The sequence below is a fragment of the Drosophila arizonae genome, chromosome X (assembly GCF_054131065.1).
Source record: "Drosophila arizonae isolate 15081-1271.41 chromosome X, UAZ_ARI_1.0, whole genome shotgun sequence".
Taxonomy (NCBI): Eukaryota; Metazoa; Arthropoda; class Insecta; order Diptera; family Drosophilidae; genus Drosophila; species Drosophila arizonae.
In genome coordinates, this window is record NC_142927.1 from 16,950,183 (window position 1) to 16,972,723 (window position 22,541).

Genomic DNA, 22,541 nt, shown 5'->3' on the forward strand with positions numbered 1-22,541 from the left:
GTCATAAAGTTAGTTTCTTTATGACATATAAGTTAAGTAACAGATAATCCATATTGAATAATAAAAAAAAACTTTGTGTATATTTATGCTTATTTCACAGTCTGATCATAAAAATAAATATATCAAAATGATATATAGTATATATATTTTTACAAAATACTCTTGACTAATAAATATTGTGAAGTCTTCATTTTAAGCATATTACTGTGCATTTCGTAGTCCGATCATAAATAATATATTTCGTAACTTCGACACCTTTCGCCTTACACAATAGATGTCATATGTATAGTTTGATATGTCAATTCTAATGATTGGAATGACTCTTTCAGTATATATTCAGGGTATTATCCTAGTCGTGCACACCCCTTTAGGGCACTCTTAGGTGTCATATAAATAATTCTGAGTAGGCAAAGAGCTTGAAGGATATTGCTTAGCCTTAGCCTTAGGCACACAAATACACTTCCGGCTAATTGAGCTTAGCTTCATTTCTTGAGCTATTCCGCTTCCTTGAAATATTTTTTAAAGTCGTAGCATCCATACTTATTCAAATCAACCATTTTAATGTAATCTTATTAAATGAAAATTTATGATTTTAAATTTTCTTCATCTTAACTAATAAAAAATAATTATTTCAATAAAATTGGATTTTTCATTGAAGAAATATAACTTTATAGACTGTTTATCAGACATAAGCTTAAAGCTATATAATTCAGCTCTATTTAAGTCTTAAGATAAATTTTCTTCCCTCTGTATATATGGATGTATATAGCATGTTTATCAATAGGCATAGATAATATGTATGATATGAATAGTTGTAGTTGTATGGATAATGTTATTTATGATAATGAGTTAATGCGCTTACCAAAATCTCTTCCAATTCATTTTTAAATGTTCTGCTCAAGGCCTCGGCATGCGCGGCCGCGTTCACCGTTTGATTAAGATTTGAACTTGGATTGGGATTTGTGGCATCGTTGTTAAGTTCATAGACGCAATTGCGATTTAGATTGGTAGTTTTTATAAACTGCATAGAGTGGGTTAAGTAGATAGAAGATTAAAGACATAAGATAGAGACAGAGTGAGAGAGAGTTAGAGAGAGAGAGAGAGTGAGAGATAGATAGAGATAAAGAGAAAAATTAAGACAGATAGAGAGCAACATGAGCATAGAGTTCGAAATATTCAGGTTGGCTAAACACAGTTTGAAAACAGGAAAACTTATGAAGAACGGGTGTTTCTATATGCATAAGGAAGTAAATTATATAGATCGAAAAATGATTATATGATTAAATGATTCAAAAAATATACCTCAAATGATATCGAAAGGCTCTAAGGCACGCATATATAACTATATAAATAGGATTCCTATAGCTAAGTACCACACAACACATATATCTATATATATATATTTATACATAAAGAAAACAAAAATATATTAATATAGAAACTAATATTAAGTTTGAGCTGGAGAATCGTGTTCTCCAAGGAGTACTATAATCTCATTATAATACAATTTTTCAGCTCAACATCTACGACACCGAGTCTAGTTACAACGATCAGTCTATAGATCTAAGAACAGAATAGGTATACATATCATATATACTATGTATTCTATATACTATATAGTTAGCTCTTTCTCCACTTACATCGGCTATCTTTGTCGCTTGTCCATCTTTCTCCCATTTGGTCGCAATCTGCAAGGTTTCGGCGGTCTTTTGTTGTATGCTCTTTGAGTCATCCAATAATGTTAATTCATAGAATTCTTGTATATCTGTAATAGGCAAACAATTAATAATATAATATTATTTTGTATTATAAAAATATGTACATTTAATTTACTATTAAATCTTTATATTATTATTAACGAAAATATACTCCTTTTTTACAGGGTATGTCTAGAGTAATCTTTGAAGCCTGATAAAAAAATCTTATAGAAATATGTATAAGAAATCATTATATATTATATTTCTCCTACAACAGCGAATATGTTGAAATAAAATTACTTATTAGAAAATACGCACTATCCCTTTTCACAGGGTATCTATAAAGTAGTTTTATAAGCCTTATACGAAAATTACAACATTAAATTAATCCAATTCTAAAATAAAATAAACACAAATTAATCTACTTTACAGGGTATTTGCAGTACTAGTATTAAATGCAATTTGCTCGAACTCAATTTGAATTTTGTATATCGCCTTGGTGGAAGTGGGAAATAATATCGTCCGTTGATGAGCACATAACATGTTTTTAGGTCAAGCCTCAGTGGGTCGGTTCGTGGTTCTGTCTGTCTGTGTGTGTGGGCGTAGTCACGCCCAGCTCATCAATAAGCAGCCCCAAAGTCAAGTGGCCTAAATGTAAAAATGTGAATGCGTCCATTTAATTTCCTGCACACGTCAATATCCACAGCTGTGTCCATGGTCGAGACGGCGACGTGTGTGGCCAGAAGGAAACGGAATGCATATATAGCAATGGCTATATAGCACAGAGCCAGCCCCACCCCCTCCAAGATACATTGTTTTGTATACATGCATATCGAGCTATTAGCTAAGAGTCGAGTTGGCGTTGTCGACGAGTCGTTTGTTTATGCAACGCTCGACTCGAGTGTGTGTATCAAGTTATGGATCCGATTTAACGAGCTGCTTCAGCTGCTTCAATTCGCTTGAGTCAGCTCAAAAGCCAGAACAAGAAGGAGGGAGAGAGGAGGAGGAGGGGGAATACGAGCGAACTGTATGCACAGCATTTGGAAATTTTGGATGAAACCTAATCCAAAAAAAAAAAAAAAAAAAAAAACCCAAGACTCGAGCATATCTTGAGCAAGCACTTAAATATCTAGAAGCAGCTCGCATACGACAGAGTTCTCCATCTGAGATGAGAAACTGTATATGGGATGGTAATTTCGATAGATAAAAACATAATCCCATTGCACATACTGAAGATATGCAATGAGAACTTTGCTTAAAGTAACCGCACTTCGAGAGCTCTATAACGCAGAGCTCTATAGCTCATTAGCTACCATATAGTATATACATATAGAGCCCTATATATCTATTGTAATACACTCACCTAGTAGCGCTTGAAATAGGCGAGACTTAAAGATGCGAATCACACGTTCGATGGCAATACGCAGCGCACGGTCCTGTGGCTCCGAGAGACGCGCATGATAATCCTCGAGCAATTCAAGGGCTCGATGAGCTTCTGCAAAGTTTGAAGAAAATTTGAGTATTACAATTGTTAGACCTAATTTAATAAGCATGATATATACATAAATGAGAAAACTTGAAACTAGTTATAGACTAGATAAAGCGACACTAAGAAATACAATCATTGAAAAGTGCGATTTTTATCTAAGATCCTAAACAAAATTTCCCCTTTCCTTAAATATTGCTCAAATATTTCCCATTTCTGTAAATATTTCTTAGATAATACCCATTTCTATATATGTATATTTCTAGTCTATTGCCAATTTCTCAATATATTTTCCCCCAACTCTGGCGGAAAATAAATGAAATATTTCCACCCCTCCTATATAGTCTATTTGCTAGAGCATTGTCTTTCTGTAGCTGGCTTGGCCAATCATTCAATTTACCTAGGCTAAACACCTGCATAACATATGGCTCACTTTGTGTGTCAAGGAAACGTTCGTCCGTAGCCAAATCCCCTCCAGCAGCGGTCGCTTCCTTTAAGAGCAACTGCTTCTGCTCCTCCTCCTCCTGCTGCTGCCGCTCCTCCACCTGCAGCTGCTGTTGCTGCTGCTGCTGCAGCTCGAATGCTTCCATGGAGCTGCAGAAGCGGCTCAGCTCAATGCGCAAGCTCTCCGAGCTGCTAGTTGTGGATGCCAACTCTTGGCTGGAGAGGATTGGCAGCGCATGGGCGCCTTTGGGACGACGCAAGCAGCCAGTGTGGGCTTCGAAATCTTCGCGAGAGACATCGTCACTCTCGGACTTATCGAAATAGCCAGACTCAACATCCGGCGTGCGCTGCTCCGCCGTGGACAGCATATGGCCATACTCCAGCAGATCCTGGGCAGAGTAGAAACATTCCACAGACTCACGCACACTCTCGCTATACTTGGCAATCAGTGGCTCGGCGGGCACACGCTGGCCAGGTGGCTCTGGAGTGGCTGTTGGTGGTTCCAAAGCTGTTGCCACTGACATGTCAGTCACATCCACCTCGACATCGATTTGCTGCTGTTGCTGTTGTTGTTGCTGTTGTTGTTGTTGTTGTTGTTCGTGCTGCTGTTGCATTTCTATGGCTTCCGCTTGCATGAGCACCACCAGCAGTTGCTCTGCTGTTGATTGCACTTGTTCCGCATCGATTCGCCTAATTGGATCGATCCGATCGGATGAGTCCTCCTCCTCATCATCATCATCAACATCATCATCGTGAAATGTCTTATCATCGCTGCTCAGCAGCTCCTCATTGGGATCGCTGCTCTTTTCCCTATCCGAATCCGTATCCGAGTCCATTTCCCCACAGCACAGGACAAGACAAGACAAGTCAAGTCAAGTCCAGTCAGGGCAAGGCAAGGCAGCTCAAGTGTTCCGCCAGCACTTGCTCTGTGCGGAGACGTTGTCGTACTGCCTAATAATACCCATCCAAATAAACCATCTACCATCTACACGATTTCTCTGCTAGTGCGGCACTAGTTCAATAAATCAATAAAGATTGACTTAAAAACAAAAAGAATAACGACAAAATATAACAGAAAGCAAAATTAGTATCTGGTCCCGCCCGCTGGCCCGCTGGCCCGCTAGTTCGCCTGGTTAACCGCTCACCGGGCAACACCTGCCCGCACCTGCCCACACCTGGCACATCTACACTCCGCTTTAGGCCAACTATTTATGCTTTCCACCTTTTTCATTTTGCATCAGTTTTCGTCACAGTTTCAGGCTTTGCGCCTCGCCAGGCATTTACAAATCTTTTGGGGTCAGTGCACAGCAAACATGGATGACATTGCCATAAAGTCGGACACACACCTGCATACTACCTATCTGAATCTAAATATGTATATATATAAATATATGTACATACATATATTTTACATATGTATATAACTATTTTGGCGTCTTGACAATGCACGTCACATACTTATGCTGACCTTCGTTTAATGCTCATTTGAAAAAGTTTGGCAACATCAGCTTGTTTCTAATTTGTCTCATATACCCTGTAGTCTATGCAAAATTGGGCATCGCAGACTGTTGCGAATTTGCATAAAAATATAAAAATATGTATAATAATAATTTAAAAAAAAAATAGCTCCAACCTCGTAGCAAATATATAATTTTGTAAAAATATTTTCAATTGAAAATTATGTTAAAACTTTATTTCATTCGCCCAAAAGAATTTAAAATTTTGTAGCAATCCTGAGCTTCTCCACAAGCAATTGTTTCATGGGTTTACTACTCATTTCCCCTAAATATATATAAATGAAATATAAACATTTAATATTTGTTTTGCAAAACGAACACATTTCCATAAAGAACCTAATAAAATAACAAAATTTTAATTATCTTCAAGAGTTTGGCACAATTTTGATCTATTTGCACAGCTTGATGAATGTCCATTAAAAACTGATGAAAGCTCTACAACATTTTCCAATTTAGTTGTTGTTGTTTTCTTTTTTTTTTTTAATAATTAAAATTGTTTATTAGTGAAGGAAAAACAACTCAGAAAGTCTATTTGTTTTTATTTTGCGCCATTTAGTCAATAAATTTTTAATTTGATTGCATAAATAAACAAAGGAAAACAAGAGTGGGGCATAGCCGACTGCTAAATGCTCCTTTAATCTAAAAATGGAAATGTATAAAATTTAATTCAAGATTTTTATTTTAATGCATATTACCCTAGATCTATATAGACATAATTTAATATATTCAGTTGTAGAAGTATTCGAAGAGCAGATTAACAGGAGGTCGAGACTGAAACCTGGAAGTCGCAAAACTACATATAAACTAAAATTTAAATTTGCCAAAGATCAGTTTTGATTTCTTTTTTATTGGGCGTTTATTAAATTTCCTAATTTTCAAGTTTCTAAACATTGTGCAAAAGCAATATACTCCTCTTTTACACCACACAATGTATACAGTAAATATTCGAAAATCGTATAAAAATATATATGTGCATATATTGAAATAAATTGGGGGAACGGCTTACCTTGCTTTTTCACTGGCATTTTGTAGCTGTTGTTGTTGTATTTGTGGTTGCTTTAGTTTTGTTTTTGTATTCGAAAGTCGTTAAACTCTATATATATACATATGTACATACAGACATATACATATATACATATATATATGTATATGTATATGTATATGGATATATATATGTATGTATATATATATAATTATATATATATATCACTTTACTTTAATGGACTGTGCTGTAATATTTGAGTTGCAAATATATTATTCATTTTGTATATATTTATATAGATTTTTTAGAAGCATGTATATTGTCTATACTTTAGTTTATTGTATTACTTGTCCCGTTATATTTGCATTGATTTTGGTTAAGTTAAAAACTATGTATGTATATATGTTCACTAAATTAATTATTTATTTATTTATTTTTTTTTTTTTTATTATTCTGGCTTTGGCATTTACTTTTATAATTTCAATTTCAATTTCGGATTTTAACGTCACAAAACTTTGAACTTTTTTCACTGCGATTGACGTATGTTCACTTGCATGTGTGTGCGTTTGTGTGCACGTGTGTGTATAATTTCGGGGCACGCATGTGCACATAGGAAATGTAATTGATTTCAATTCATATTCAAACTTTCATGCAAATGGCAAGCGGCAATAAGACTGAAAAAATAAGCAAAACACAATTATTGAAATTTCAATTTCGATTAAAATTATTAAAATTTAAATTAAAATTTAAATATATATATATAGTTCGGCAGATACACGTATATACACTCAATTGCATTTGCACCGAATTTCGTGAGACTAAAACAAAATAAAAATAAATGAAAAATAAATTTGAATGTTGAAATTTTTGTCGCCCCAAAATTGTTTTGTCGCGAGTGTTGCGGCTATTGTCTGATTCCTAGTATTTGCCGTCTGCTTTGACGTCTATATGCACACACACACACACACACAAATGTACATACTCATATGAGTGCGGTTCTTTTTGCGCTATTTCAGCAAATTCTCTTTTTGTTTGGGTATTTGTTGTGCGCAAATGTATATGTATTTGTGTATGTATATATACATACAATGCGGATCAGTCAGATATTAAAAAATATTTCCTATTTTTGAATTGTTAGCGAAACGAGGGAATAACTGATTGGCTCAACGCGTGCCGTCCCTGACCATTGCAGCAATACTACGCTAATCATGCTCGAAATCCGTTAAGCGTCGCACCCGCGCCCGCTCTCAGCATAACAACTGTCTCTTGACTAAGTGAGCGAGCAGCTAAACGAGCGTGCGAGCGAGCCTGTCGTGAGTAGTGTTGCCAGCGTTCACTCGAGACTCGAAAAGGAACAGAAAACGAAGAAATAAATAAAAACAACAAAAATGTAGACCATTAAAATGCAATTCCACTGTTTTCGTGGAAAATTGGAGACCCAATTTATGTCTTTGTACATTGCGCAATATACTTTCAATTCATTTACTTCACTTTGTTTTGTGTTTACTTTTTAAATTGCTGCTGATCGCGTCACTAATAAGCGAAACAATAAACAATTATGGCAACACTGTTCGCATCTGAAGTGCTCAAGCGATGACTGCCACTCGCTCGTTTCACTCGTTCTCTTTCTTTCTCTGCTCTGCTGCGCTCTTCTCTTTGACATGCGTGCATTAGATCGTGTTTAACTGTTAATTTGTTGCCAACTGATATGAACATATGTATATACATATGTACATAATTATTGTATGTTTAGTTTCCTTTAATGAGCAATTCGTTATGATAACATTTAGAATGTATGTTAAGTATATGTTATTCCCAGCACATACATACTATCGTTAGCTAATTAGATTCAATTTTATATCGATTGAATTCAGTCAACAGGCAAGAAAATAATGAGAACAAAATTCTCACAGTCTTTTGTTTTAAGTAATGTGCATATTACTTAAAACAATGGAAGCAGGCAAGCGCAGAAAAAGCGAAAGCAAAGCGTAAAGGCAAAATACTGATGAGCGAGAGAGCACAAATGCGGGCTTAAATACATACATATTTATGTACATATATGTATATAAATATACGAATATATGTATTATGTATGTATATGTACGTACGTATGTACGTACATATATATGGGCATTTCTTTGTATGTATGTGAGTGTATGGTATGTGCGTGTGGTTAAAGTGGCAACGCCGGCAAGTTCAATCACCTCGAGCTGGCTGGAATGGCATTACAAACCGATTACTGTCGTCTTATCCTGTCGTTTGGCTCAAATGACGATTGATTGCCAACGTGCTTTTAATAATTTACGTTCCGTTGCGCGTAATGCAGCAATGTAGGCACATAATGCTTGCCTTTCTTTCATTGTGGCAATTACTCTAATTATACGTGGCGTATGATTAATATGCGGCAATGGAATGCTTTTAATAAGCATACATATTTATAGGTATTCGTTCAAGCCAAATCGCACAACTCAAGTGGTTCAGCCATGTCAAATATAGTCTGGTGTAATTATCGCAACTGATGTGCGTACAAAAAATTTACATACGCAAGCACACATCCACGCGCACACACACAAACACACACACGCATGTATGTTTGTAGGTTACACACGTGCGGTCGCTAGCTCGCTCACTCGCTCGCACAGTAGCTCGCCAAGGAGAGCTCATTAAAGTATGCTATAAAAAAGTGGCTCAGTAAGTATTTATATGATAGTATGTACGGCTGCATATGTGTATGTATGTACGCATTCGATTTCCATTTCGATTATTTAAAAATTGCGTACGGACACCGATAAATTTATGAGATGACCTTGAGGCACGTTCGTTTGAATTTTGATTTACAGTTAGCTGACAGCCATATTCTATATTGAATGTGAGCTATGTATTTTTATACATTTTTGTATATATGCATGAACATACATATATGAAAAATAAAACTAAAACTAAAACTCTGGCATTTAATTCTTATTCACAAGGCGCGCACAGCAAAACCAATTGCAATTATACATGAAAGCAAGATTTATTTATTTGAATTTATGTACGATAGTATTTTTAGACAAACCGTACATGCAGACAGACAGATAGAGCTGTATGTGTATATATGTGTATATATTTATGTTTAGGCAACATTACGGCAAAATATTTGAGCAGACAAACATATTTACATGTTTTCGTCTCAGTTTTATTATTCAACAAATTTGTGCCAGCAACATTTTTTGCCGAATTTGCCGCCAACTATATATGTTTGTGTGTAGCTGTACATACATACATATGTACATGTGCTTGTGTCATTAATGTTTATATTATGCTTTCATGCACTGATGGCATTTAAATATTTAATTTTTCTTCAGCAACGAAATTGTTATTAAATATTCTTATTGGTTATGGAAGAAGAACTTCTACTGTATTTTCATTCGTTATATGTATATTTAATTAAGATGTGTATGTACGTACGTGCATACATAACGATCCTTGTGTGTCAGATATTATGCTCGATAATTTTTATAGCATACTTTGATGTTACTTATACATAACTAGCTTTTACTCTGCGTGTGTGTGTGTGTGTGTATACATACATATATGTAATCAATGCTCGCTTATGCACATATCTAACAACTTTTTTTCACTCGATTTTCGCTTATGCACATATCTAAGAACTTTTTTCACTCACGAACAAAATGTTGGGACAAAAAGTAAGTTTTCGACGTTTTCGCGCACCGTTATGAGCTCACTGATGCTCTGGCAGCTGATGCTGCGGCTGTCACGCTACACTCGCACACACACATACGTACGGGCATACATGTGAGGGCAAATATGTATGTATGCAGATGTGTGTCTAATTGTATGTACATCTATCTGTATTGCATACTGTGTATTTGATTATTTGCCTGCTGCCGCTGCTGCTGCTGGGGCACTCATCACTATTCATTTTTAAACAACATCCCTTGTACAATTTGTATATCCTTGTACATAAATACATATGTATTAAAAAAATAGATGAAAAAAAATTTAAAACACGCACGTTGAACGAATGTACAATTGTACATACATATATATGTACATATATATATATATATATATATATATATATATGCCCGTACATACATACATATGTACACACTATTTTCCGTATTCAGTTGTCACTGCAAATTGCAGTTGAGTATTTTTTATCAAAATAATGTTGTCACAATCAGTAGGTAAAAAAAATATTTTAAAAAAAATAGATAAATAACTATTCACAATCTGTATTACATACACGTTCACACATCAAAAGGACATTTGTTTGGCACAGGGCTCGAGCATTTTATGATAAATATAAATAAATTACTGTTTGCGTTCAGCATTAAGCACGTTGAATATATTACGATTTTCTGCTCTCTTATAAGCTCGCTAGTTACTTGGGCTGCTGGCTCTGGCTGTGGCTGTGGCTGCTTGTGTTTGCCTGCCTCTGTCTTTCTGCTTGTCTCGCATATTTAACGCATGCGCGCTAAATACATACATACATATGTGCAGTGCAGAGAACACGGCAATTGCAATGAACACATATACATGGATAGATATGTGCATGGGGTTATTTGTATGAAGATACAAATTGATAGAAAATAAATGTATTGCATACATATATATGCGTATTTGTGCATGTGTATGCTTGTGTGTAAATATGTATTATTATGCAGTCCTTGGATACAAGCCCTTCGATAACATGCCGGGTCTGTTTAACAGCAACAAAATACGCAATATCGACGATTTTTACGGTAATCGATATCTCTTATAAATAATAAATAAAATAATTCTTCATATACATTAATACAATTATCAATATAAATTAAACAGAGGCACAAGTTTATGCCACAAATATCAAGCAAAGGAGTCTTAGAATATCAATAAATTTTGTAAATAAATAAACTGGTTTAAGAATTTTTCTCTATCGATGTATCGCCGATACTTATATACAAAATCAGCTGTTGCATGTATTTTGAATAAACGTGACCAAGAGCAATCTGGTTGTTTGCATTATAAGAAACATTTGTTGATATGGCGAGAAAACGCAAAATACCTGTACGCAAGCATCATGGAGTGCGAGATCCACTGAAGCAGATTGAAGAAAGAGAGAGAAAGTATGTATTTAACGCTCGTTTATTCACTTTATAGCAAATCCTCTCTATCATCTAGGCTGGCCAACGTGACGAACAATCCGCCGACACAAAACGACGAACAGCGGACGTCGCACAATTTCACGCAATTCAAGCGAATTGTGGAGGCTGCCAAGGCGGGTAAAAAGCTGAAAATCGGTAATATCGGCAAAGAAGACAAACCCAAGGAAACAAAAACAAAAAAGACGCCAAATAGTACGGCAGGCGGCCAAAAGGCAAGCAAAATCAAACAGTTCGACAATGAAACGGATGAGGAATATCTGCGGCGAGTCAATCGCATAACCAATGCATCCGTGAGAGAAGCACAGTACGAGGCGAAATATGGTGTCAATGTTATACGCAATCCGAAAACGGGCGAAATAACGCTACAGAAGCGACCCAAGAATGAGATTGACGAGCTGCTCAAGCAGAAACAAAAGGAACGGCACAATCTGAAAAATGGACGCAGAAAAACCAATGCAGTGGTCAAGAATGGCATGGATGCTAAGACGCGCAAAGAGCTGATAAAAAGAGCCTTCAAGGAAGCCGATGAAGAGACGAAGAAGGAGGTGGGCTATATATACAATATATATAAATTTAATGATCAGCTGCAGTACTATTCTCATGACCGCAGCTGTATATGTAGATAATCATGTGCTTCAATTGTTGACTTTCTTTTCATTCATTTACAGCCTGCTCCTCTTTCGGAATACAAGAGGGATGTAATTAAATTTGGTGAAATCGTGCATGCGCCGCCTGCGCTGAAGACTCTGCCGCGTAAGGCAAACAAAGATGAGACTGTGCCCAGGCCGGGACGCAAAGCAAATCTGTTGCTCAGGTCGCTGATTGCTGATGGCGCAACGGCGACCACACAGAGCTCTCCGCCCAGTAAAAAGAAAGTTCCAGCTCAGAGTGCGCCCACAAAGCTACAAATGAAGGGCAAACGCAAAGATCTGCCCGCTGCAACACGCAACATGCTCGAGGGGGAACGCAACAAAATGGTCGATCTCTATCGCCAACTGAAAAAGAAACAGATTGAAGCTCAGCACGGATCATAGGATAATAATAGTCATTAAGCAGTAACTAACTAACATTGTCATAATGTTTATTATTATTATTTTTTTTTTACTTAGCAAACACTAAACTTTTCAACAAAGAAAAAATAAATAAAATTGTACATTTTTCATATGTACATAGTTAATTCTTCTGCTTGTCTTGTCTTGTTTGCTTCTTTTTTGGGTTTCTTAGTGTTTTAGAATTTGGAAGTTTTGTCGCTAGCAATACGAACGGTGAACGACAGAATAAAAATTTTGCACCGCATTGTCCAGAGAGAATCGCACATCAAACTTCTTACAAAGTAATTTTCAAAATTATTTAGTTGGTAACGAGTGTGTATATGTGTGTGTGTGTGTGTGTGTAAAGCACAAAAACAAATAGTTTGCAATTCCAGCTCAGGTTGGGCTCACAAAAGTGTATGCTGATGCGGCTTCTGTTGTTGTTGTTGTGGTTTTTGCTGTTGGCTGTTGGCTGCAACATGAAATGTACTCTACAACGGTACTGTGACTAGTCAGTCAGTCGCCTACATGCCGCCGGAGCTCTGCTTCTGCAGCATCTGTGCGAAGCGCTGTGTTATCAGCAGCGATGTGTCGATGAATCGGTCGACGCAATTGCTGAGACACGTCTCTGTGGCATGGTCCAGTTTGGTGCTCGGCTTACCAATGCATTTCTCCCAGCAGATCTCATTGAACTCATGTATCTAAGTTCATAATTAGATATGTATTATCATTTCAAGACATGTACTTATGTGTAATCAATTCAGTTACCTGTGCATTGACCTGTGCCTTCTGCTTCTCAATCATAAGAAACTCCTGCAGCTCTTTATCATTGTCGGTTAGATTCTCGAAGTCGGACATAGCTGATATATATGGTTAAAGCTTTTTGTCAAGTTTTCAGTGAATATATATTTACACAAAAAATTAAACTATTTCTCCTCTCGCCCGATACTTGAAATTTTTAGATTTGAGGTTATATAAAGAATTGACAGACCTGCCAGTGCTGCCAGACGCTTGACAATAAATACCGAGAGTGTTGTAAAATCACGCAACACAGTCTGCAACAAGTTATCGATACCTGCTTCAAAGAAAATAACTAGACAAAAACAATCAATGCTAATAGTGCATATTATTTTTTTTTTCCATCCGCTATATTTACATTTTTTGCGCAACGTAGATAGTTAAATATTAGAAAAAAGTGCTAGTTAGTGCGTGAAAATTTGAGCAAATAAACGGCATATTAATGAAGCACCGACGCAAACACCAACTGAGCCAAAAATAGGCAAAAAAAAAAGAAAAAAGAGAAAAAGAAAAAAGAGAAATATATTTGATTGAATTTGTTTTTGTTTTGTTTTGGTTTTGGTGGCTGTGAATGTAACTGTGGCTTTAGCTGTGTCTGTGGCACCCGTACAAAGCCCCAATATAATCGACCATATTCCTAGCCAAGCGGTGATTGTAGCTAGCGTCTGTGAGTTGCAGGCGTTGGCGGGTGGGAGGTGGTCGAAGAGTTTCCCGTTGTTGTTGTTATTGGTGCAACAATGGACGACAGCAGTAGCGGACGCACCTCGCTAGCGGACAGTGCCAGCCTGGCAACTGCGTCCCTGCAGAGTGGCAGCTCAAGCCAAAACATCGAGAACGATGGCCTCATCCACGTCTACAACTATCGCAAGGGCAGCTACGAGAAATTCTCACCGACGCTCCACTGCGAGGAAATATGCACCACAATGTGCCGCCACATGGACATACTGCCCACGGCAGTGCTGCTGTTCGGCATCCGTGAGCACAGCAACAACAATAACAACGATCCAACGCCCGCCGACAAAGTGAAGCACAAGTGGCAGCTGCCAGGCGAGCTGCTCAACTGCAATGTGCGCTACTGTTTCCGCATGCGTTTCCGTGTCCCGGAACTGGACCGACAACTGCCGGTCATTGATGTGCACTGCCATAAGTATCTGTACCATCAGATGCGCTACGATATGCTGCACGAGGAGATCAACGAGATCCGCTATCCGGAGCACAAGGACAAGGTGATGGGCCTGGCCGTCATGGACATGCTGATCGACAAGGAGGAGCAGCAGCTAATCGCCCAGGATGTGGAGAAGGCATACAAAAGCTATTTGCCGCGCAGCCTGTGGCGTGCGCATCGCATCTTTGTGCGCTCCAAAATACGCAGCACATTTCGTCGGCTGAGCAGCGATCCGCCGAATGTGGACAGCCTCAAGTGGCATTATGTCCATCAAATTTGCCATCTGGCGCCCACCTATCTGACCGAACAGTTTAAGGCGACGGTCGAGTATTTTCCCAACGAATCGACAACGGAGCCGCCGACGCACGACAACGGCAGCTCAACGCACACATCGACGACAACGCTAATGACTGGCTCCAATACGACGCTCTCGGCCACAATTAGCGGTGCCGGGCCGGGGGCCAATCAGCGCAGCAACGACAGCGGCAGCGACACGCACACCTTGCGCGGCCGCCACCATCTGTTTCAGCCGAGCCGCCACAGGTCATCCCATCAGCAGCTGCCCAACTCGATACCTGTCTATGTGAGGCTCTGGCATCATGACTCGCCGGAGCCGGGCCTCAAGGTGGCGCGCGTCACATCCGAGGCCACGCTGAAGGTTTGTAATCGTAGGCCGTTGGCTATGCACCATAATCGTTCAACATTTGGACATTTCCAAGGAATTTCAAGCGACGCTATCATCATCTACAAAAGTCATGCGAAAGTTATGTTTAATCAAAGCAATTCAATTTTGAATAATTTAATCAGAGAATCACTGCAATCGGCCGTCTATAACCAAACAATACTCTCTCTTTATTTTAGTCCAAACAGAGGCTGCAAATTGTTGATTCTGCGTCGAGAGGAGGCTCCACGCGCTTCCAGCTGATGCATATAGATATAGATCTGACTTCAATATATATATATCAACTCATACACTCCATTCATAAGAAGAGCTTTGTTTACATATCAGCTCAATCAGATTTATATATACATTAATATAAATATATATATACATGTATATACATATATATTAATATCTTTAGATCAATTGGAGCTGCTCTTCTATAAGCACTCGAAAGTTATTTCAATTTATCTGACATTGGACTGACTTTTTTATAGCATTTCTGCCTCCAGATAACTCATATACATATTTATGTATGCAATATATTTTATATGCATATCTTTATATATTTATCAAATATTGAAAAAAAAAAAAAAAGTTATAGCTTTTGATTTCTTCTTCAAAATCAAATCAATACCCTATACTAGACTATCTATACTATATAGACCATCTATAAATCTATCTATATTCTATAATCTGCCGTTTGCCATTAAAATCCTTGGAAATGTTCAAATAATGTAATACAAATATCATCAGCATTATTATCTATATTTATCTCTCAGCAATCTCTTTATCCAAATTATCCTTTACACTCGTACACATTCAGTTTATGGCATTCGTTTTGCTTTAACCTCAGCCCATATTATGTTCACCCCCTCTTCAAATGTCTCCCTCTCTGAACTAATTGCAGTGGAGTCTCGTTGCCGTTGTCGAGGACATTTTCTCGCTGTACAAGGAAAGCGAACAGCTGGTGCGCTTGGAAATCGTTGGCTTTCCCAAGGGATATCACATGCGGTTCGAGGCGGAGCATGAAATGAAGTCGTTCATATCATATTTGGGCATTTACATAAGGTAACTAGACAAGGCTGTAGCAATTAAAAAAAAAACCTATAACTAACACTAATATTATTTCAGATTAACTGTCAAATGGATGCAGGACCTGTGTCCATCGTATAAGACACCCTCGCTCGAGGAACTGGATCGCTTGTATTGCCATGGACCCATTGGTGGCGGCTACTCGTTTATGAAACTGCACGAGAACGGCGACAAGTGCGGCAGTTATATAGTGCGGCAGTGCGATCGGGAATATAACACATATTATATTGATATCAATACGAGAATGTAAGCCACACACACCCACATATTGATATGTGTATAGAACAAATATTTATAGCCTGAACCAGCAGGGTTCGAGGAAATGCATGTAACAGGCAGAAGAAGGCGTGGTATAGACCATAAAGTATATGTAGTCCGTCCGTTTGACTCTCATTATATATAAATACGTCGCTCTCAGGATCTATAAGAAATGGAGACTTGAAATCTATTTTATAGCAAACTTTATAGCAAGTGTAGATCTAGTTCCTTTACATTAACCGATCACTCCCGATTCGAATCTAATGCTATCGATTAAAATACTTATATTAATTCAGTTATATCTTGCACATCATTGAAGCTAGAGGCTACAAATTTTGTATTTAGTTTTCTGTTTACTTGATAAAGTATTGACTTTAGTTCTATTTGTGGTAACCAAATTTACTAAACTCAGGGTATCTTCCAGTCGGGCATACCCCATATCGTACTCTTACTGGTCTTTGACTAAATGACATTTACACACATTTTGCAGCGTGGCGAAGAACAGCGATCACGAACGCTGCCAAACGGAAACGTTCAAGATAATACGCAAGGACAAGCAATGGAAGCTGGCCTACAAGAGCAACGAGCACTACTTCGATCAGCTATCAGAGCTGGCGCAATGCATACACACCGATAGTCCGGATCGCATACGGATACCGGCATCGAAATATGATAAGCCGCCGTTGTTGCTGCTCTGCTTGCCAAAAAATTTGAAAACCAAAAAGACTGAAGCGGAATTGAGTGAAGCGGAATTACAACGACGTAATCCGCAGATCTTCAATCCGAAAACTGACCTACAATGGTACAGAGGTAAGATGAAGACATTGATCTATGATTTCGTGTTTGCTTATTTCATTCAACCTGCGCATCTTCCTGCCACAGACTCGATTAATCACAGCGACGATGACAAGATGTTCACAATGCGCGGCGACTGGATACAGCAGGGCTCGTTCAAGGATGTGCCCGTCACCATGAAGATGTTGAAGTACGATGCGAACTTTGTGGAGTTCATGCAGCTGGCGCAAACGTGGAGCCTGATCCAGTCGCCCCAATTCATCAAACTGTACGGCCTAACGCTGTCGGTGCCATATACCATGGTCATGGAGTACTCGAAATACGGACCGCTGAATAAGTTTCTGCAAATGAATCCGAACATTAGCATGTACTGCCTGCTGGATGTGATGCACGGTCTGGTGCGCGGCATGCACTATCTGGAGGACAATAAGATCATACACAGCTACATACGCTGCGCCAACTTGTATGTTACCAAATACAGTTCCGAGAAGTATGTACTCGATGCCAAAATCAGCGATCCAGGCTATCCACGTCCATACAAGCAATCCGAGTGAGCAGCCAGTCAACCCATTCGAATAGACACAGCAGAGACTTATTTGAATATTTTTACATCCGTTCTATTGTAGCTCACCTTGGATACCGATCAAGTACTACAACAACTTGGAGGCTGCCAAGCAGGATTCGAGCACACAGCTGTGGGCATTTGCCACCACCATCTATGAGATATTCTCGCGTGGCCAGCTGGCGCTGGAGCAGCTGAAGCAGCGTGATCTCATACGCCATCGGTCCATTGATGGTGGCATATTGGCGCCACTGGATCCGCGTCTCTGTCCCCCCGAAATGTACAGCACCATCATGGATGGCTGGAGCGATGATCCGGACAAACGATTCAGCCATCACGACATCTTCACTCGATTGAATACGGTCAAAAATCGTTTGCAACGCAACTACGATGTGCCTGACACAGAAATGGAGTCGTGTAAGTGGAGATTACTAAGCGTTACGATGTGTGTCTATGATTGGGCTGAAGTCGCCAGAGGGTTTAGAGTAAAAGGCTGTATTATATATGCATAAAGAGCAGTAGTTCTAAGCATGTGTGGATAGATTACGCTACTGTTTTAGAAAGGGACATAGAAGAGGTGCCAAAAGGCATATCATAGAAACAGAGCTGAAAGATGAATGAATGAATAGGCAGAGTACAATAATATATGTACTGTATGTATGTATGTAGGATATTTAAGAAAGTGAAAGATTATATTATATCATATCATATCAGACTGATAGATAGTCAAGGCTAATGTTTTATAAAGTGGATGTAGAAGGTGCTGAGGTGCATTAGGACATATCAGATAAAGATGGAGCTGGGTGACTATTGAGAGCATATCATTTAGGATATTTAAGAAACTCAAGAAGATAATTTAAATAATTAGGAGCACATATCATAATGAACATAATACAATATATAAGCTCTCGCAGTTAAAAGTTGCCAAATGTTTATTGTATATATTTACTGTGCATATATATACACCAAGTTCTCTAGACAAGGACAGGACAACTCATGCTGCTATCACCTCATCAGACTTTCAATCCAACTCTAAGCTAGAGCATTTTTACTGAATCATTTACTCAATCTTCATTTCCATTTAGTCGACTACTCGGATGGCTATGGCTATGGCATGGCCAATGGCCGCCTCCATTCGGTCGACACGGACAGCCTGACGCTGTGCAACGGAGCCGTTGGCCTGAGCAGTGAATTCTTTGCCAATTCGCACGATCTGCCGCTGGTCATACAACTGTACGACTGCAAGGTCATCTATCGCGAGAAGCACAAAATTGGCCAGGGCCACTACGGCACCGTTTACCGGGGCGAGCTCGAATATCACGACAAGGATCGACCCAAGGAGCAGGTGGCCATCAAGAAGCTCAAAACTGTGCAGGTGACCAATGATTTTCTGCGCGAAATCGACATCATGCGCAAGCTCGATCATCCCAATGTGGTCAAGTTCAAATATTGGGCCGAAAAGTCACTGAGCATCATCATGGAGTACTTTGAGTTTGGCTCGTTCATTGTCTATTTGAGCTCACGCAAGCCCAGCCTCACCAATGCCCGCCTCCTAACCTTCGCCCTGGACATAGCCCACGTGAGTACAAATTTGCTGTATGCATATGGAATCAATTGAAGCAACATTTATGGCTTGCAGGGCATGAACTATTTATCGGGCAAGGGTCTGATACATCGCGACCTGGCAGCACGCAACATTCTAGTCGATCGTTCATGTGTGAAAATCTCTGATTTTGGCCTGGCGCAGTTCGCCAATGCCGATGGCTACTACTACGGCATCAGTCAGCGGGATATACCAATTAAATGGTGAGTGGCAAATACATTCATTTCAAATTCAATTTCATTGAACTTCATTCCGCTCCACTCCACTTGCAGGTACTCGCCGGAAGCTATCGAAACCTGCAAATTTTCATCGTATTCCGATGTGTGGAGCTATGGCGTGACGCTGTTCGAAATGTTCTCACGCGGCGAAATACCAAATCTGGTGCCGGGACAAGATTTGACGCAGGAAGAGTTCCTAAATCGACTGCGGGCGGGCGAACGGTAAGTGGCCTCAATTTACGCAAACTCTGATTCTAACTCGATTGGATTTTTGCAGGCTACCTAAGCCTGAGCTATGCTCGGATTTTGTCTACAATGAGCTGATGCGTCCTTGTTGGCATGAGACGCCCAAATCGCGTCCATCATTTCAGCAAATTATACAAATCATAACACGCGAAACTGGTGATAATATTGCTGCCGCAGCGGGCAATCAGCAACAACAGCAACAGCAGCAGCAGCAACAACAACAACAGCAGCTGCAGCAGCAACAACAACACCAACATCAGCAGCAACAACAACAGCAACAATTCAACAGAAGTATAACGTTAGAGAACGAATGACATGAATCATTGGCAGAAACGGGCGAGCAGATAACATAATGAGCGCATGGTTCATGTGTATAAGATAGTGCGCCCCAATCTGATATTGGAAGAGGGCGTGTTCGATATGACAGCAGCATTGAAATTGCATTGTTAATGTTTTCTTTTTATCATTTTAAGTTGTTATTTTTTATCTTAACTACTTAAACACAAACAACTTCACACACACACACTCACACATAGACGTTTCTAAAACGTCGGACGCACGTGCTTTACGGCAACAAAGTTTCATTTGAACTTAAGCTATATTAATATACGTCATCATCATTTTATATATATAAAGTTATTTATATATATATACATATATAAATTACTCTACTTTAGCATCATCAACTCACATACATCGCCTGATGTTTTTTTTTTATTTCACACATTTTACCTTCTAATCGGATTCTCATTTTAGTTTGTTATAACATTTAGACAACATTTGTTACATTTTGCTTAGCTTGATATATACATATATATAAAGAAAATATATAATTAAAAATGTACAAAAGTGGCGTGCACGCTGTATTTGAAGTCCACTTATATATGTTTAAATCTAATCAAGCCAATATATAAAAACGTATTTTATGTAACAGTTACTCAACAAATATCTGTGCACATATAGTTAATGTATATGTTATGTATATTATGTATAAAAAAAAAAAATAAACAATAAAAACGATTGACAACGCGAGTCAAGCATACTTTATATATATATATATATATATATATATATATATATATATATATACATATATATATGCCATTTGAAACCAATAAAAATGAATTGATGAAGTAAATTAAAATGAAATGTTTTATTTTGAGAGTGAGAGTGAGAGAGAGAGAGAGAGAGCGAGAACAAGTCATGGTTCTCATAGACGAGTGAATGCAGCAATTTGAAAGGGAAACATAATTGAAGAGAAAGCGAGATAGCTATATTACATATGCCCTCATATAAATGGCATATTTAGATGTAAGTTTAACAGCCATGGATATTATCAATATCGAGTAATAGATCATTTTAAAGCTCATCAACATTTATGATAATCACAAAGAGAGGCAACAAATATGAAATATCATTTTAGCTTCAGTTGGATTTAATATGTACAAAGTTATATATATGATTTATTTAGAAATAAACTAAAACACTTCTCAAATGAAACAAAAAATTTAATTATGCCTTTTCTAGTTCTTAGTCAAAATTAAATACATTTATAGCAATAATAAAATGTTTACCACGTCTTCATCTCCTATAGTCACAGAAAAATGAAAGAGAGCGAGATAGATATACATAATATTGGAAAGAATGAAACATAAATATTTCATGACAGAAAGTTAGTCAAATATGTATGTATATACATATGTTTTTAGACAAGTAGTTAAGTATAGCTTATAACTAAATCGTATTGCATTATTGACTGAGTTGAAAAAGTCTACAACGTTGGCATTATATTCTATCTTATAACAATATTCCGATATTCTATGAAGTTTATCAATTGAAAATACAGTTCAATAACCGGAAGTATTACAGTACTTAATCTAGATAAAATAGCATGATTTTAACACCTACATGTAATTGAATTTTCATTTAGTTGGCTCTACATACATATACAGTAGAACAGCGGATTTCATTGTATTTACATATCTGACTATTCTCTTATCGTCTAACTATCAGCGTTATTGTATGCTAGGAGCCCTCAGTCTTCTTCTTCTTAAGCGTCTCCATAACGCCGGCAAAGTTGGCCGTCTTCTTTTTGGCGGACTTCGGCGTCGAGGTCTGGCTGCGTACACGCATTTGAGTGGGGGCAACATCGTCGCTGAAATCAAAATCGTTTGCCTTCTGTGGTCTGCGATTGATAGTAAATAAATAATTAGAAATCGAATCTATCTCTCTTTCTCTCTCACAGTGTTGACTTACTCTTGTTCCACAGTTTCGGCCGCGGCTTCCAATTCCTTACTGTTGCTCCCGGCATTGGCATCCGGCGAAGGCGGGCGACGTCCAGGGAATTGCCATTGTAGCTCTGGTATATTGCCCGCTTCGAGCATTAAATAATAGTTCTCCAATTCTTCAGCATTTGCTGATGTTTTATCAACCGCCGCCGAGTTTTCCACTTCTGCAGCCATATTTTGTTTCGTCTAAATTTACATTAACTCGATAATTAACTATCGATATCGATTGCAGTCAGTGCAAACACAGTGTTGGAAGGTTGCCAATTTGGCGCTTCATTTGAATTGAAATTGCTATTATTGTGTTTATCCAATATTTTGTTACAAGAATTGATCAAATTGAATGGAAATCTAAAATGCCATCTGATTAATAGCCAGCCATGCTGTAAACAAAACTTACTTAGCAGACATATAATGCACTTAGTCCATACAAAGATTGACGACCGCAACACAATATAATTTACTGAATTTCTCCAAATTTATTTTGCTGTTAAATAACTGCTTTAACAAAAATATCTTTGATATTCCCTCAGCGCATGCAAATA

General features: G+C 38.1%; 5 protein-coding genes across 18 annotated transcripts in view; 2 read left to right on the forward strand and 3 right to left on the reverse strand.

The window, feature by feature from the left end:
• The window catches only part of dlg1 (MAGUK family member discs large 1), a 43,690-nt gene extending 33,137 nt beyond the window's left edge, over nucleotides 1-10,553 (reverse strand). For 6 of the 13 annotated variants that reach the window (XM_089474109.1, XM_089474108.1, XM_089474105.1 and 3 more), the window contains exons 1-4: nucleotides 3,584-4,599; nucleotides 3,061-3,192; nucleotides 1,641-1,765; nucleotides 863-1,021 (exon numbers count right to left, since the gene is read on the reverse strand). In XM_089474109.1, coding sequence (XP_089330235.1) covers nucleotides 863-1,021; nucleotides 1,641-1,765; nucleotides 3,061-3,192; nucleotides 3,584-4,463 — 1,296 coding nt within the window. In that variant the 5' untranslated portion in view covers nucleotides 4,464-4,599. Of the gene's footprint in view, nucleotides 1-862; nucleotides 1,022-1,640; nucleotides 1,766-3,060; nucleotides 3,193-3,583; nucleotides 4,601-6,150; nucleotides 6,374-10,378 lie in introns of those variants that run through there. The other 7 variants (XM_018015897.2, XM_089474111.1, XM_018015899.2 and 4 more) reach the window with 6 other exon arrangements.
• A 445-nt stretch (nucleotides 10,554-10,998) lies between these two features.
• LOC108619360 (uncharacterized) lies at nucleotides 10,999-13,170 on the forward strand. The gene is made up of 3 exons (XM_018015913.2): nucleotides 10,999-11,240; nucleotides 11,296-11,824; nucleotides 11,948-13,170. Exons 1-3 carry the CDS (start codon nucleotides 11,158-11,160, stop codon nucleotides 12,311-12,313), a joined length of 978 nt encoding a protein of 325 aa, XP_017871402.1. The 5' UTR covers nucleotides 10,999-11,157; the 3' UTR covers nucleotides 12,314-13,170.
• Nucleotides 12,344-13,363, reverse strand: Tim8 (translocase of inner membrane 8). 2 transcript variants are annotated; one of them, XM_089474125.1, is made up of 3 exons: nucleotides 13,224-13,363; nucleotides 13,079-13,170; nucleotides 12,344-13,011 (listed from the first exon to the last, which is right to left on the reverse strand). In XM_089474125.1, the coding sequence occupies exons 2-3, from the start codon at nucleotides 13,166-13,168 to the stop codon at nucleotides 12,835-12,837; spliced, it is 267 nt and encodes an 88-aa protein (XP_089330251.1). In that variant the 5' UTR covers nucleotides 13,169-13,170; nucleotides 13,224-13,363; the 3' UTR covers nucleotides 12,344-12,834. The 2 variants fall into 2 exon arrangements, with proteins under 2 accessions (XP_089330251.1, XP_017871407.1); XM_018015918.2 differs by having other exon boundaries at nucleotides 13,079-13,322.
• Nucleotides 13,352-20,743, forward strand: hop (tyrosine-protein kinase hopscotch). The gene is made up of 10 exons (XM_018015906.2): nucleotides 13,352-14,931; nucleotides 15,845-16,005; nucleotides 16,069-16,275; nucleotides 16,778-17,097; nucleotides 17,170-17,632; nucleotides 17,709-18,061; nucleotides 18,730-19,223; nucleotides 19,284-19,450; nucleotides 19,520-19,687; nucleotides 19,743-20,743. Exons 1-10 carry the CDS (start codon nucleotides 13,846-13,848, stop codon nucleotides 20,023-20,025), a joined length of 3,702 nt encoding a protein of 1,233 aa, XP_017871395.1. The 5' UTR covers nucleotides 13,352-13,845; the 3' UTR covers nucleotides 20,026-20,743.
• Nucleotides 20,744-21,198: 455 nt separating this feature from the next.
• Pa1 (PTIP binding protein Pa1) lies at nucleotides 21,199-22,214 on the reverse strand. Its single transcript, XM_018015916.2, has 2 exons — nucleotides 21,968-22,214; nucleotides 21,199-21,896 (listed from the first exon to the last, which is right to left on the reverse strand). The coding sequence occupies exons 1-2, from the start codon at nucleotides 22,171-22,173 to the stop codon at nucleotides 21,737-21,739; spliced, it is 366 nt and encodes a 121-aa protein (XP_017871405.1). The 5' UTR covers nucleotides 22,174-22,214; the 3' UTR covers nucleotides 21,199-21,736.
• Between the last annotated feature and the right edge of the window lie 327 nt (nucleotides 22,215-22,541).